The sequence below is a fragment of the Ylistrum balloti genome, unplaced genomic scaffold (assembly GCF_031769215.1).
Source record: "Ylistrum balloti isolate Yb309-2 unplaced genomic scaffold, AGI_CSIRO_Ybal_v1 Utg369722, whole genome shotgun sequence".
Taxonomy (NCBI): Eukaryota; Metazoa; Mollusca; class Bivalvia; order Pectinida; family Pectinidae; genus Ylistrum; species Ylistrum balloti.
Window position 1 is genome coordinate 1,246,751 of NW_026781941.1, and position 17,835 is coordinate 1,264,585.

Below are 17,835 nucleotides of genomic sequence, written 5' to 3' on the forward strand. Positions count from 1 at the left end.
TATGTCAGTTATCTAAAGTATATAAATGTAGACCTATGTAAGATATGTAAGTGTACTACATGAGTTGATATTGTGCTATTTTTTGCGCTACTGAAATTAAAATTGGATGTTATGTGTTGTTAAGCTTACTGTGTACATTTTTATCATATCTATGTAAGCAAGTACATGTAGTGTGTTGCAAATATTCATAATAAGCTAATTTACATTTTTAGACTTCACGGTTGTAAATACTAGTACAGACAGTGTTCTGTTTGAATGCAGAAATACAATAATATAATATTAGTATGCATATAAAAGATGTGATATCTTTCATCTCCATTCAGTTTTATGTATTTTGTTCGTTATTATAAAAATATCTCTACATAGTATTGTTGGCTGTTATCATTGGATGACCGCTGAATTTTTTAAAATCTTGTACTTTGCAGTTTGTACCTCTTACGGCGTGTATAGACGTAATTTCCGGATATTTGATCGGCTTTGACTATTAGCTTTAATTATAAGCGCCCATTTGACGAAGATCAACCATCCCGTCTACGAAACGATTGATTGGCTTAGGAACATCGAAGTCACAGAAACCAAAGATGGACGAACAACTGTTCATCGTGTTAACATTGTTGTTTACTCCACTTGCCTTTCTGATATTATTAGCTGTAATACTGGCATCACTTGGGAAGAGTCTGGGATTGCGGAGGAAATACGCAGACTTGATGCTAAAAATATTTAAGGTAATCATATGGTATACTTATTGACTAGGCCTGAACAGCTAAACCTCTTTGGCATCAAGTTAAGTTAAGTTTATTTCTGGTGCAGAATTTTGAAGTCCTCTAAACCAGACTCCATTACAAAAACTTGTTACATGTGTGACATATAAATATAGCATACAGTTCTGTTCTCGATAAGATAAATTATGTAGTTATTTGAGCTTTGTAGTGATAGAATAGTCCTTGATTTTTCCGATGATTGTCTAGGGCGTTTTTGAAAGCATTTACACTAGGTGCAGATACTGTTATTTCCGGTAGACTGTTCAATATTTTAACTGTTCTTATTCAGAAATTATTTTTCTTCATGTGCCAGTTGATCTCTTGGGGTATATCTTCTTGGAGTTTCCTCTACCACTATGTCTTTGTGATGCATCCTCCTATAATGATAAGGCACTGCAGCATTCCCTGTTATATACACCGTTTACCATCTTGTACAGCTCAATCATGTTTCCCCTTACCCTCTGGAAGGCCAATGTTGGAAGTTTTAATTTTTTCAATCTCTCCTTATAGTCCAGATCCTTCATTCCTGGAAGACACTTTGTTGCTCTGCATTTGACTCCATCTATCATATCTATATGCTTACATAGGTATGGAGACCACACTGGACTAGCATAATCCAGCTGAGACTTTACAAATCATTTATACAGAGTAGCAAATGATTATAGGTCCATAAATTGAAATGTTTCTCTTAAGAGACCGAACATAGAATTTGCTTTTTTAACTTTCTTGCATATATCTTTATTGAATGAAAGATCTGAGTCTATGGTCACCCCAATATCTTTTTCATTGGTTGTTATTTGGAGGTATCTTCCTTTGAGATTGTATGCAGCATTAAGGTGATATAGGTGTTTTGATGTTTCCTTTGTCCGGATGCATTCTAAGTAACCATGTGTCACTCCAATTACACATAGTCTCCATGTCTTCCTGTAGCTCAGTGCAGTGGTTTTTATTCTCTATTATTTTAAATATCTTTGTGTTGTCTGCAAAGAGAAACATATCCAATTGGACAATATCTGACAGATCATTTATGAATATTATGAAGAATATTGGTCCTAGGACTGATCCTTGTGGGATACCTAAGTTACATTGCCCCATTCAGAGACTTCCCCATTCACTGATACTTTATGGCTTCTGTTTGTTAGGAATGATGATATCCAGGAGATTAATTGTTTTGAGAAGTTATACAACTTGTGTTTGCTGATTAATGTTTTATGTTGGACAGTATGGAATGCTTTTTGATAATCCATGTAGACACGGTCAATAATTTGACCATTGTCTGGAGCTTCGTTCCACTTATCCATCACCTCTAATAACTGGAGATAGGTGATCTTCGAGATATAAAACCAGACTGTTTTGGAGAGAAGTAGTTGTTTCCTCTTGTGAAGTTTGTGATATGTTCCCAAAACTTTACATGGAACAGATGTTAGACTAACTGGTGTATAATTTCCTGCTATGCATTTGTCCCCTTTCTTGTATATTGCACAGATCTTAGCTTTTTTCCAGTCATCTGACAGTGTTCCCTCGGATAGCGTTTGATTAAAAATTCCTGTCAGTGGACTCGATATTGATGATGCGATATTTTTTTAGGTACATAGGGTGAAGACTGTCTAGTCCTGGTGATTTTCCTGGTTTGAGTCTCATCAATAGCTGAAAAACAGTTGCCTCCTTCACCTTGAGTCTAGGCATTTCTTCTTTGATCAGTTTTTTATATACGGTAGTTCTGGTGTGTTGTTTTCCTGTTCTTTTACAAAAACACTACTGAAAAAATGACATAGGATATTTGCTTTGCCGTTGTCTGTTGTTATTCTGACTAATTTATTGTCCTTTGGATCAGAATGTAGATCTCCAATATCAGACTTAGTAGTTGATTTTGACTTAATGTAGTTCCAAATTACTTTCGGATTGGTTTTTGTCTTTGTTGCAATATTCATTTCATACTCTTTTCTGGCTTTACAGGTTACTTTCCTTACTTTATTGCGTATTTTGTTATATTCCTTGTGTATTTCCTGATCGTTTCTAGCAGTTTTCTGGATGATGAATGTTTCTTTCTGATGTGTCTAGTGTTTCTTGATTTGCTGGAAAGCTGTGTCTATTGTTTCTCCCTATAGTTATAATTTTGGTTGGGACAAATTTCTCTTCTATTTCCTTCAGGGTATTCTTAAATTGTTGCCGGTTCTCATCTACAGTATATGTCAGTTTTATTATCCAGTTTTTGTTTCTTAGCTCCTCATTAATTATAGTAGCATTAGCTACTTTGTAACATTATTTCGTTTTTAGTAGTAAACTTAAATTGATGTTGCATAATATATTAAACAAAAGTGTGCAGTGATCCCTTTTGCCAAGTGCACTCTGATGTTCTGTTGTTGAAAGTGAGTTTTCATCTTTTGTTATAACCAGATCAAGGATGTGTGGGTTATCTCTACCTCTCCATCTAGTTTGCTGATTGACGTTTTGAAAGATAAAGTTGTCTTAAAGTTTGTGTGTGAATTTAAATTTGTGTGTTTCTGTGTTTTCTCCCATCATTACAAATTTTTCATGCCCTTTACCAGCTGCTTCTTCTAGTAAGTCTAGCAAGGCATAATTATTCTCATCAGATGTCGAAGGTGACCTGTATATTAGACCTAGAAGGATTGATTTAATTTGTTGTGTTCAGATTTGTAGAAACAAATTTTCTTGAAACTATGTACTTATTACTACTTCATTAGTATACAATTCTTTGTTGACTAGGATGAGTATGCCTCTTCCCTGGTCATTTTCCACCTTTTTACTAAAAATACTGTAATTTTGGTTCCCTTCTATACTGAATTCTGATGCTTTTAGACTGTAAAGATGGTTTTTTGCCTTTACTTCAGTAATTCCTATTATATCTGGATTTTCTTTGTTTAATACTCAATTCAGACATTTTGTTTTTAAGCTGATCTGCATTTGTATGAAAGCATTTTAAGTCTTTTATTATTTTTGATTTACATTTGTCCTATTTTGTAGCTGCATGTGCTGTGTTCCAATTGGTTGCAGTTTTCTCAGTTATACAGTTGTAGTTTGAATTCTGGTGATTTTCCTGGCCCATGGTGGGCCCTAGACTTTGAAAGTAAATTCCTCTGACAAATTCTGCTCTCTTTTTTTTTCTTTGGTTATTCTTCATAATTCCTTCTTGTGTTCCCTTTCAGCCTTTGTTAAGTCGTTACTGTTCCTAATGTTTTTAAATACATTTTCCTTGTGTAAATTCTTGATATTTTTTAACAGTTTTTTATTTCCAGACTCTAAAGTGACACCAGCAGTGGTCTACCTTTTTGCTCCTTGCCTTGTTTGTCTTTCTGATAGCTCCCTATTCTCACAGACTTAAGTACTAGTTTATCACCTGTGTTGACTTTGCATTTCTGCAGCATCTTATTGGTGAATTCCGTATCGTGCTGTTTTCTAGCATTCGTGTCTCTATCTCCACACTCTGGTACACTGAAGACTACTAGGTTTCACTCCCTCTCTTTCCGTTCATTAATTTCTGACATGATGTTAGTAATATCTGGTTCTATATATGCAACCCTCTTGTTAGACTGTGGCTTTGGCCATTCTTGCGGATTCAAGCTGGGTTCAGCTTCTCTAGTTGCCATAATTATTCTTCTAACTGTCTCCTCATTACATTTATTTGAGATCGAATCCTCCAGTGTGGATATTCTTCCCTCATACTCCTTCATAATATCATGATATCTCTCCTCAATTTTTAAATCAGTAATTATATTTTTCTGTTTAACTTCCTTGCAAGCCATACAGAACCACATTGAGTCAGATTTCTGTAGAAACCTTGGCATCTTGTGCAGAAAATTGAAGTTCATCGTTCACATTCCAGCATTTTCACGTCTGGGTCCAAAAATGTGGTGTTGCAAGCCTAATAGGTCCAATCACCATCCTCATTATCAGCAGTTTCTCATAAATTGAAGTTGTAGCGAATATAGAATTTTCTGATTCCTTTGGTTTATTTTTGTGCCAGATTTAGACCGGAGGGGTCTTCCCCTTACCTGTTTGTCGGTGTTGCTAGGGACGCTGCTACCATCATATATCTTTGTCGTGCTAGCCAACATGTCTTTCATCGAGACTGTTTCTTTGTTCCTGGTTATCTCTGTCAACTCTGATTTTTATACAGTACTCAGGTAGCTGTTAGAGGCACACCTGACCACTGACAACTTGTAGATTCTCTCCAAACTTCAAGTATATTGCTATATTCACGGCAGCTAAAAACCCATTGTTTATCCAGATCATATGATGTGCGATTAACGCTCACCAACATCTAATGCCTACACTATGACCTGAGTGTGAAAAAGATAAAGTGTGCAGATAAGGGGAACATAAGTGCAACATGAAGTTGGATACCCAAAATATATTTGTTAGTATTTTGAGTGCTAAAATCATAGTCTGAGGTAAAATGTTATTTGGGTTTATTTTGAGAGGGTGTAATGAAAGTCCAACACATCCTCTCATTAAAGAGGATCTTAATCCTCTGAACTGAGATATATTGGTGTAAATATAAATCATGCAAGCTTAAGAATCAGACAAAATAGCATATTCACAAATTCACAATAAACTTACCAAGGTAAGTATATAAACTACATTGAAAGAAAATGTTGATCATATGTTATCTTATTTGTTTACAATTCAGTAAACCATACTCTGTGCAGTGTATTCAACGGACAGCCACAGCAAATCATACACATGTTGGTGAATCTAATTTGGAATGTTCTCACGATCACCAGCATTTTTCTGACAAAAGATTTCATTGTTTTCAATGGCAAGATTGCACAATAGTTTGGTTTATCAATTTGTGTAAAAAGTAGACAACATATTTCTCATATTTTTGTTTGCAAAATGTTGCCTATCAGATAAGTATCCCAGCCTGTGAATGAGAAAATGCCATTTTGTCCAATTATCTTAAAAATCAATTTAAGACTTACCTGTACTTAAATGTGTCTCAGTTCAGAGGATAAAAATACACTGTAATGAGAGGATGTATTTGTCTTCCAGTGCATCTTTGCAAATTCAAGGATGTTCCTAACCTGTTATAATGTATGATATCTAATAGCATCAATGAATGCCTGATTGTTCTGTTGATGGATTGGCTTGAGGAAACTTTACATTTGTAGCTAGTAGTGATGAAAATTAAAGTAATCTTGTTATTATTGGTTTGTGTGAAGAATTTTAAGTCCTCACAATCAAATGATATTTTTCCTAGTTTTCATTATTTAGCTCAGTTATTGCTATCACTGATGACTGGAAAACACAATGTGCCAATTAAAGAAAGATGACTAGGCATGTCTAACGCAGCATGCAAAAATGTATCTTAGAGTCCTATGTTCCTAACTTCTTAGAAGTATAATACATCTACCATGAAGCACGTAGACTATCATGTAGCACTTATGTTCTATATACATGTATAACATTTGATTTAGCACAGATTTTGAAACAAACATCATCTGCTGTGATAATATCTGAGGTCTATATATCCATGTTTCCTGTACAGGAAGGAGACTTTCATGTACAAAATACATTTGTGGATGAGGTAGACCAAAATAGGATGACAAAAGTAACTAGAACTTGGAAGTCTGTTACATTTTAAACAACAGCTACACAGACATACCAGCTCATGATTACCCTTCCTCAAAATAAAGTTCAGATACGGAAGAGCACACTAACCTAAAACTTCTTAATTTCAGCAATGTTTGATAGCTAAGGTGCAACACCACAGACTCCAAAAGCTTAATCACTGCATCCAAAATACTGAATGTTTATTTATAGATCAGGAAACAGTCTGTTAAAACTGAAGGGAAACAAACATCATCTGCTGTGATAATATCTGAGGTCTACATGATTTTCTCTATCTTCTGCCAAACCAGTCAGAGCTAATTAGCCAAACACTTAACTCTGTTGTATTCAGTGTCTACATTTAATGACATAATTTAAAAGTTTATACAAATTGAAGCTCTGTCTTTGTTTATGATTTAAAATGTTTGTTATCTGAATGTTATTTTTGTATATGTTTTATAGTGGGGGCAAGAGAGGATAGCTTTATACAATGAAACTCACAGAAAACAATATAGTCGATCAGAGTCTGAAGAAGAGGAGGAAGATGATGAGGAACTGATTAGAGGAGAAAAGGAAAATGGTATTTATAAATGTCTTACTAATTGAATTTTGTATCGGATGTGTGAGGATGCACTTCTCAAACTTATTTTGACTTATATTTGCTACATTCATATAAGATGAACTAACTGGTGGTATGATCAGAAATGATTAAACTTTAAGTTTGGCTAAAATTCACAAATGTCTTCGTACTAAAACAGACATGAAAATAATTGGCTAAAAGGCAAAATATTATTTTGCTTGGTTTTTTGAAAAATATATATCAACATTCTGATGTAATAAAAGCTTAGCATCTGATGTAAGTAAAACATCCTCAAAGTTTGAAGTCCTATTTTGTAACTTATGATTTTGAACTTATGATTTTTTTTTTCTTCAAAATAGGAAGTAACATTTAAAGAACAAAGAATTAAGATCAAGCAATACTGGGCATCTCCTCTTGGACCTCTTGTATCAGACATTATGTTAATTAAAAATTTTAGAAAAATATTGTCTTTGTGATCAACACAATTAGTTTTTATTGAGCATAGATTGTACCTGTACAGACTCAAATTTAATGATTAGTTTTTAGATTTATACAGTAATCATGTTAATGCCATGTATCTGTATGTCCTTTGAATTAAAATGATCATCTTGGTCGTGACCCTAAATAATGATAGATTACTTTCCAGGTCATGATCAGCAAGTTATCCGTCGTGACATTTCCATCTCTGCCATGGGAGGTTTAAAGATGCCATCTCAAAGACCGGAATATGATATCACAAACTTGAAAAAGGAATTTCATATTTCTGATATCATGTACTTTGCAAAATGTGGAGTTGAAGTAAGTTGGTTGATTTAAATCTTGATCTTTCACTTGTTACAGAAGATTGTAGTTGAGTGATAACTTATACAGTGACATGGGCCATGTATGACATGTTTATCACAGAAAATTATTGAATATTATTTTCGACATGACAGATTATGACCTTTCCATATCATGATACTCTTATATCAAAATCTTCTATCAAGTAAATAGAAATAGGACAAATTAATCTTACTAAATTGAAAAGTCATTGATTTTAGTGCATTTGGAATACAAGATGTTAAATTTGTAAACATGATATACATATGTAACTGTTCAAATGTGTAACTCTGAGTACTGATTATATATTGCTTATCTTGCAATATACCCTAGCCTTTGTACAAAGACCACGCACATCAGTTGTTCACTGTTTAGTAGACCATATGATCATTGTATTCAGTCTCTCTGTTTTTATTTTCCCTAGGCAGTCATCGAAGATGATGTAACACAGTGTTTTACAGCTGAAGGTTGGTCATCTTTTACGTTTCAATATTGACAGAAGAAAGATTTTTCAAAAAGACTATGTCTCCACACATATTGAAACAACTGTCAAAAAACATCACAAAATGGTTGTTTCTTGTGTTAAAATCAACAAATACATCATTTTAAACACAATCCGTAAAATACGAAATTAGTTTTGTAGATCATACAGTGTAATATAAGCTTGTATAATTAGGAACTGAAGGTGCCAACATTCAGTAGAGATTGCTATGTTTTTGTAACAGTCAATGGTAATATTCTGGGTGTGATATATGCCTAATGTTTACTGCAAATGTTCTTTTAACATTTTTGATTTTTCATTGTAGAGCTTAAAAGCTGGAATTTTCTAACAAGAACAACATTAGGCTACCAATTTATCAGGTAATTATGGCATCGATGAAAATGAGAAATTTAAGAACCAAACCAACACAACAACGGACTGACAAAATTTGAATGATGGAACGAGCCATGTTCGTAGTTAGTGGTTATTCAAGACCTATTTTCTGTTTTACTTGTAGTGTGCGTCTGACTATTCTTTGGTGCCTGGGATGTTTTGTTAGGTACTTCATACTCTTGCCCTTCAGGTAAGATCTCAAATTAAGCCTACAAAATTATTGTTTTAATAATTGTTTTCTGATTTTGTTATTTAATATTTTCTCATCTGCTGTATGACGATTTAAAATATATCCTTTTTCTTGTCATTTGATATTGTACATATATGTACTCAGACTCCAACAGTTAGCTACCTATATAAAGCCATTGTATTTGGATCAGTATGATAAACATTTCATGGTCGTTTAACCTTAATAACTGCCTATAATGACCACTTCTCTTTGTTGCCTTGAGTGACCTTCATACACAGATTTGACTCCAAGTATACATCACAATTGCTAAGCTTATGTCGTGCTTAAGGCCCTATAAAACATGTAGCATCAATGGATTTTTTTCATCAGCATTTCAGAATATGAAACCGTAAGTCTCCTCAATATATTACCCTTATGACAGAGTGAGTAACAACGGACTCAGTAAAATGCAAAATGAATTCTGAATTTTGTCAATCAAAACCCTCTTTTGGAATGATATGAAACCCAGTGTGAAGTCTATTCAAAATTTGTTTGATTAAACATATTAATGATAAAGGTCTTATGATTGATTCAGAATAACATGATACATCATATTTTTGTTTCAGAGTGCTTGTTCTTTGTACAGGTCTGTCCTGGCTGATACTCTCCACAGCCATTATTGGCTATTTACCAGAAAGCAAGTAGGTGTACTATCACATTAATATATATTTATTAATTTACATGTACCCATTTCTGTTCTGAAAAAAAAAGTCACAGGACACTGGTCTCCTTCACTCACGTTTATACCTGTAAAGTTACAATATATATGGTTTAAACCTAAGGCCTAGTTACTCTTTATTCAGAGGATTTAAAAAGGTTCCACTTATATTTGCTTTCCCCCTGGACCCATCAGAATTCAGTCTTATACACATTTTAGCCTCATAAATCCAGGTGCCATCATTCTTTCAGCTGTCTCACTATCCTCACTACTTTGTTAATCCCACTATCAAGCCCTCACTACTCTGTTAATCCCACTATCAAGCCCTCACTACTCTGTTAATGCCACTATCTAGCCTTCACTGCTCTGTTAATCCCAATAGCTAGCCCTCACTACTCTGTTGATCCCACTATCTAACCCTCATTACTCAGTTAATCCCACTATCTAGCCCTCACTACTCTGTTAATGCCACTATCTAGCCCTCACTACTCTGTTAATCCCACTATCTAGCCCTCACTACTCTGTTGATCCCACTATCTAGCCCTCACTTCTCTGTTAATCCCACTATCTAGCCCTCACTACTCTGTTAATCCCACTATCTAGCTCTCACTACTCTGTTAATCCCACTATCTGACCCTCACTACTCTGTTAATCCCACTGTCTAGCCCTCACTACTCTTTTAATCCCACTATCTGGCTCTCACTACTATTTTAATGCCACTATCTAGCCCTCACTACTCTGTTAATCCCAATATCTAGCCCTCACTACTCTGTTAATCCCACTGTCTAGTCCTCACTACTCTGTTAATCCCACTATCTAACCCTCACTACTCTGTTAATCCCACTATCTAGCCCTCATTACTCAGTTAATCCCACTATCTAGCCCTCACTACTCTGTTAATGCCACTATCTAGCCCTCACTACTCTGTTAATCCCACTATCTAGCCCTCACTACTCTGTCAATCCCACTATCTAGCCCTCACTACTCTGTTAATCCCACTATCTAGCCCTCACTACTCTGTTAATCCCAAATCCCACTACTCTTTTAATCCCACTATCTAACCCTCACTACTCTGTTTAATCCCACTTTAATCCCACTATCTAGCCCTCACTACTCTGTTAATCCCAATATCTAGCCCTCACTACTCTGTTAATCCCACTATCTAGCCCTCACTACTCTGTTAATGCCACTATCTAGCCCTCACTACTCTGTTAATCCCACTATCTAGCTCTCACTACTCTGTTAATCCCACTATCTGATCCTCACTACTCTGTTAATCCCACTGTCTAGTCCTCACTTCTCTGTTAATCCCACTATCTAGCCCTCACTACTCTGTTAATCCCACTATCTAGTCCTCACTTCTCTGTTAATCCCACAATCTAGCCCTCACTACTCTGTTGATCCCACTATCTAGCCCTCACTTCTCTGTTAATGCCACTATCTAGCCCTCACTACTCTGTTAATCCCAATATCTAGCCCTCACTACTCTGTTAATGCCACTATCTAGCCCTCACTACTCTGTTGATCCCACTATCTAGCCCTCACTACTCTGTTAATGCCACTATCTAGCCCTCACTACTCTGTTAATCCCAATACCTAGCCCTCACTACTCTGTTGATCCCACTATCTAGCCCTCACTACTCTGTTAATCTCACTATCTAACTCTCACTACTCTGTTGATCCCACTATCTAGCTCTCACTTCTCTGTTAATCCCACTATCTAGCCCTCACTACTCTATTAATCCCACTATCTAGCTCTCACTACTCTGTTGATCCACTAATCAAATTTCCATCCACCCTTTCCTCTATCCAACAAGGATGCATTTTTTGTTTCACTGATATGGTATCTTGGCCATCAATATCCAGCCTTCTCTGCTCTAAATGTCTGGATTAGGATGTCTCCTCTGTTCATGTTTTTGAGTTTTAATACAATAAAGTAATGGAGCCAAATAGAATTACAGATGTTTTTCTGCTCCTATATAGCTAATTTAATAGATGTGGTGTTATCTTTTTCTTTAATTTGTTGATTCTTGAAATATATTATTGGTTATGATAAATCAAACTGGCTAAATGATTCTAGTCCCTTGTTATTCTGTAGCACTAGGCTCATTCGCAATATCAGAGATAAACTTACTGGTCTTTTAATTTTATGCTATGGCATAAGTTTTTGTTTACCTGCAAGTTATTCAAGATTGGCATTCTTGGATAATAAATTGAAACCTTGGATCAAAATTAAATTCTACTCCAAAAATACTCACATACCTCATTTATTATTACAGAATTAAAACTCTTCTGAATTTTATGTTTTAATATTTTCCAGTCTAAAGAAAAGATTAAACAAACGAGCGAGTCTGATGTCTCATCGTATGTTGGCAAGAGCATGTTCTGCAGTACTGACATTCCACAATCGAGAGAACATTGCAAAGAATGGAATATGTGTTGCCAACCATACCTCACCAATTGATGTTATCATTCTCTCCTGTGATAGTTGTTATGCTATGGTAACCAATTTGGTTGTACTACTTCGGAATTTTTATCATGAATTATGTCAGAGATATATGATGAACAATTAAAATTTTGGCAATCTTTAAACATTAAATTTTGATTTTATCTTGTTACCAAAAATGTATGCACAGCATGCTACATGACTGTACAGATATATGATAACTGCATATTAAGAGCAACATGAACTAGAGGTTGAAATTATGAGTTCTCTTGGTGGGAGTGTGAGCAGGTAGAAATTTCACAATCTGCAATTTGTTTTACCTAGTAAAATTGTACAAGTATGTGCTTGTTTGAAATATTTTGTAGTTAATCTGGGAGAAAATATATGATCTTCAATTAGTTGCCATATCATTCTCAGACAGATTTCTTTTTCTAAGCTTCAGACAAGGTACGAAATAGAAAGAAAAATGGGAAAAAAATACAAGGTTCATTATTCTTGTATTAGATAGGATGATTATGGGGAAAATCTGTTTAGTGTTTCACATAAGGTATATGAAAATATTTTTGTTAAATTTTGTAAAACACTATGTTATAAGGAACATGTTGTTTGACTTATCATGGTGAATGGTACTAAAAGTATATATTTATGTATTTTACTAGGTTGGACAGGCCCATAATGGATTTCTTGGTATTGTGCAGCGAGCCCTCTCCAGGGCCACATCCCATATTTGGTTTGAAAGGTCAGAGGTCAGGGACAGACACTTAGTAGCTAGAAGGTATGTAAAAGAAGACATGGACAATGGAATATGTCATAGTTCATTGATTCTTTCACATATTATATGAGCATACAATTTGTTTGATCAAAATACTCAAAAACAGACATCATAGTTTGCCATGAATACATAAAATATTTTGATCTGCACACTGGTATGTAAATGTAGCACTTTTACTATTGTAGCAACAGAATTTTAGTGTTTTGCAGTGATTGTGTTTGTCATGTAATGTTATTTTGTTTGTTACAGGTTAAAAGAGCATGTAGATAATGAAGATAAACTACCGATATTGATATTTCCTGAAGGTGAGATATATACAAGTCTGGATTGTAGCAGTCATCTCAAAAATCAGTTTACAGACTATTTCAAAGAGTTTTACTGGAGTAGTCCAAATGATTCGACAGAATCATGCTTTATTGACATTTGACATATTGTAAACTTGAATTATGTAAGAGTTACCTCCCATCATACAATTTCCTGTATGTATACATGTAAACATTCTCTCATGAGTTGATTAATGCTGGCATGCTGGTGGATATTTCTGGTGTTTAGTCAAAGAATAAGTACATTGCATAATGCATTTCTGAGAGCTCTTCAGTAAACCAGATACATGTAGTAAGAGATGTGATATACGTTGTTAATTTTGTTGCTTTCTGTCCCAATTTGTGTGGTCTCTTGACTCATTCACCTGAGGATTTTGGCAAAAGCTAAGCAGATATGTCCTAATGATCTGTTTCAGGTACTTGTATAAACAATACTTCAGTAGTGATGTTTAAGAAGGGGAGTTTTGAAGTGGGTTCCACAATATATCCAGTAGCTATAAAGGTATGTACCATTGTTTATGATTAACTGAATAGGCTACACCTTACAGGTACAGGCCAATTGCTACTGTCTCAGAAGACCACTTCATAGCTGTTCTGCAGTATTTTTGGTCAGTTTTGTCCAATAAGCTTGGAAAGTCAATTGGTATTAAGTCTTGAGTGCTAATTTTCAGCTTATCTCCAAATATCAATTTATACACCCATCAACAGTGGGTCATATGATGGTAAGCCCTGTGCTGTCATTTTGTCATTAACTTTACCTTGTTACTGCTTTCTTTATTTCTAATATTAATGAATCTTGCCTCAAACATACCATACCAAGATAGTCAAAAGAGTTCTTGTTACAGAATTTTGCTATTGTTTTAGCAGAATTATGTCCCTTATATATGGACATTGTATAGAAAAGACAACAATTTTTGAAATTCTCTGTTTCAATTCCTTTAAAATTTGATATGGTGGTGGAAGAATCATAAGGATTTGACATTTTTATTGGTTTTTCATGTGACCAGGCATTGTCAGAGTTATGCCGCTGTTATCTTCTTGTTACAACAAATCCTTCTTTCTTTGGCATTTGATGGGCATGAATTGTTACACACAGCAGTAGTCTTGTTTTCATAATGATATAACCTAGTTATTCTTTAGAAGCTAGTGATAATTACTCTGTCAGGATTCATGTCCCTTGTACAGAATTAATGGCCAAGCATTATAAAAAAAATGTTTCATGTTTAATAGAACTGAATAAATTATGCTTTTTATGCAATTTATTGTACATAGGTTTATATGTTTTTGTATACAGTATGATCCACGTTTTGGTGATGCATTCTGGGACAGCAGTAAAATGGGGATGTTAAGCCATGTTTTCCAGATATTGACAAGTTGGGCACTTGTAGCAGATGTATGGTACCTACCTCCTATGGTGAAAAATGTAAGTTAGATGCTTGTAGCAGATATATGGTATCTACCTACTTATAGATAAAAGTGTAAGTTAGACACTTGTAGCAGATATATGGTATCTATCTTCCTATAGAGAAAAGTGTAAGTTAGACACTTGTAGCAGATGTATAGTACCTACCTACCTACCTATAGAGAAAAATGTAAGTTAGACACTTGTAGCAGATATATGGTACCCATCTACCTATAAAAAAGAGTAAACAATGAAAATCTATTTCATTTTCATTACTTAACTACATCAATTGCTAAATGTTGGGTTCATAGGCCCTAAAAGTATGATTGTCAACAATATTTAACATTTTTGCCGTTTTGACAGGTTAATGAAGATGCAGTTACTTTTGCAAATAGAGTGAAAAAGGAAATTGCGAGACGAGGTGGATTAGTTGATTTAGAATGGTAAGATATGCATTGTAATCTGAAGCTAACATGGGATCAGCACGAGAGTAGACAGGACATGACATTAAAGTATGACAAGCTCTTTACTCATAAGAACAGTTAATAAATACATGCATGTTCTGCATCTGTCATGTTAACATAAACTCCCTGAGTATGTATAGTTCAATAACTCATGCCATTACCCAAAATGAATTACAGTTATCATCACCCAAAGTACAGTTATCTCCCCTGATAGTAATATAGTAATAAGCCATTAATGACCTCAAATAGTGTGATTGATGGAAAGAGTGCTCATTGATGCAGTATTGTTTTTGCAGGGATGGGCAGCTGAAAAGGATGAGAGTAAAAGACTCCTGGAAGTCTAAACCACAGGAAGAATTCAGTAAACTTTTGAAAGTTGAGTGAAAGGGTTCTGCAAAGTAATTAGTGATATACAGTTGTTGACTTATTGAAGAATGAAGAAATCTAGGGAGTAACCCATGCATTCAGTGTATAAAAAATGTTTGTTATATAACTATTTCTAAAAGTGTTAGTGTTAAATCATGTCATAGGTGTCTTTACTTAAAACCGTGGATACCGCCACTTTATGAGGCAATATTACAACAGCTAATTACTAGAATTAGCCATTGGTGGGTTCTTATTGTTTAGTCGAAATATCTTGACACAAAAAATAATACTATCTACAAATATTTCAGCAGGATCCCTCTGCCTTCCTCATTCATGAAGTAAGTAACTTGGACCATGTGATCACTAACTAATCACTCGTCTGTGGGCTAAATTATCCAGTTACTCTAAATACATTTACTTTATTGCAATAAATTTTAAATGCCATTTCAATTATTTGTCTTCTCTGCAACAAAAAGTCGAGGGGAGTGAGACTATGATGATTTTTTTTCTGACAGTTTCATAGTCAAAATTTATCCAAATTTGAAAGTTTAAGGTCCAGCTTGCATTTTGCTCAGTTTCTCATGAAGTAGTGTATTTCCAATCAAACCTGGAATATACCTTCATTGTAGTCGGGACATCTAAGGCCACCAGATGGATTACAAGGTACAGGAAATTAGTACTTTTACGTCTCTAAAACAGTGATATTTTCGGAATCAAAATGTTACATTTTAGTGATTTTGAAATAAAAGAATTTACAAAATTTTCCCTTTCCAATTGAAATGTATCGTTATTAAAAGAGGACAGCAACGTATCTATGGTGTTTACATATATTGATTCAAATTAACCCCATTATTTTTGTTCCCCCCAATTTTCTTCAGGGGGAAACTGGGCACTGCATTCTGCTCAGATATTACCATAGTAACGAAGCAGCATAAGCGAGACATGATTGTAATTCTTGTCAGTAATTTAATTCAATGATCAATTTGCACATCCACTATGACGTGTATTACATTCTGTGTCAAGATATTTCAACTTTGATGCATACAGAATATTGAATGTTGCAGTGATTGTTTCACTCTATAGTTTTCTAAGGTTACTATTATTTAACTTCTTTCTTGGGTACACAAAGATTAAACTTTGTGCATGTCTACACATTGGCATTCATGTATAAAGACCTATTTTCTTTGATTCACAGTAAAACATTTGGTGGGTATTTATTTTCATGCTCTCTTTAATGACTTTATATTTCGAAAATAAATCCTTCCCAATATTAGACTATACAGTATGAATTTGACCACCACACTTAGCCCTCTATAAACCTAATGTCAGGCATTTATCCTGTAGGTCTTTACATTCTCCACGGTTAACTGATGTTAAAGCTCACCTGTACATACCTACATATCATCATCAGATTTGTTTCTCTGTCAGAGATTGTAAGTCTCTTCATATATATAACTGTGAAACAGAAAAGTTTCATCTTTTTCATCCATAAAAATGAAAGAAAATCCAACATGATCATCTTGATGGAAGATCTTCTGGTGACAAGGTCAAAAGCCATATGAAGAAAGCTTATCAAAATCGAAAGAAACATATACATGTATGTGTTTTACTTGTGTTTTCTACAAATGAAAGGAAAACTTATAAAAGTTATACATGTTCATTTGGTTCATTTTTTTTCTTCCACCATTTCTTAAATTAATATCTTTTCTTTGATTTTCATTTAGTGTCATAGACATCTTTATCATCATTAAGTTAAGTTACCCGCATCAACTTCAAAAAGTGTACAATTTTTTTAACCAAAATTTGGTGTTAACTTTGATTAAATTGTCATTAAATACACAGTATTGTCAACATGCAATATCTATGTAGCACATTCCCTATCTAGCTATTTGGTGCTCTACATTTTGAAGGTCAAACAGGAACTACTTGATCATCAGGCACTGAGCATAAGGTCCTTTGCTTATACCTTACATTTAAATTGAGTACTGGAGGAATGTGACCAAAATGCAAACAAAGTGCTGAATTTTTAGAAACATTTAAAATTTTAAAGAATGTAACTTTCAGCTAAGATTGCTAAATGTGGAAATCAATATTTTGTCTTTTGTAGGGTGAAGTTTTTTATTCATAGAGACGCTCCTATAAAAAAAATAATGTGATTGCCTTATGATGTTTTTTCTGGAGTTAAAAACTATAAAACAATTATTTTGACAAGAAAAACTTATTAAACATGATTGCATTTTTATTGTACATGTATTGCTTTTAATCAGGGTATTTGTTTTACCTCCAGTAGGTTCTTATTACACAAGTGTACAAGTTTCCAGTTTATAAATGAATCATAGGGTAAAGAAAAGAACATGGATATATTAGTTGTCTGATAATTGCTGTATTTGCTGGTGCATAACACATCTGCTTACCTAACTTTTGCTCATGGCATGGAATGTTAGGCATGTAGCTGACTTTACACAAATAAGCAGCTACATACATATCATCCCTAAATGACGCAAATTATTTACCAAATTATCCTTATTTCTTTGTAGTTTTTGAAGGGATTTGCCCCAAAAATGGCCTAC

At 34.3% G+C, this 17,835-nt stretch overlaps 1 protein-coding gene across 1 annotated transcript; it reads left to right on the forward strand.

Moving 5' to 3' along the window:
- The first annotated feature begins 581 nt into the window (after positions 1–581).
- LOC132565410 (glycerol-3-phosphate acyltransferase 3-like) lies at positions 582–15,428 on the forward strand. Its single transcript, XM_060230052.1, has 14 exons — positions 582–725; positions 6,795–6,912; positions 7,559–7,710; positions 8,156–8,198; positions 8,538–8,592; positions 8,730–8,795; positions 9,401–9,475; positions 11,813–11,993; positions 12,598–12,713; positions 12,960–13,015; positions 13,450–13,535; positions 14,328–14,456; positions 14,799–14,878; positions 15,196–15,428. Exons 1-14 carry the CDS (start codon positions 582–584, stop codon positions 15,281–15,283), a joined length of 1,389 nt encoding a protein of 462 aa, XP_060086035.1. The 3' UTR covers positions 15,284–15,428.
- Positions 15,429–17,835: the final 2,407 nt, after the last annotated feature.

Coding starts and splice junctions, on each gene's coding strand:
- LOC132565410 (XM_060230052.1), top strand. CDS start 582: ATGGACGAACAACTGTTCATCGTGTTAACATTGTTGTTTACTCCACTT. Junction 726..6,794: donor TGATGCTAAAAATATTTAAG/GTAATCATATGG, acceptor TATGTTTTATAG/TGGGGGCAAGAGAGGATAGC. Junction 8,796..9,400: donor TTCATACTCTTGCCCTTCAG/GTAAGATCTCAA, acceptor TTTTTGTTTCAG/AGTGCTTGTTCTTTGTACAG.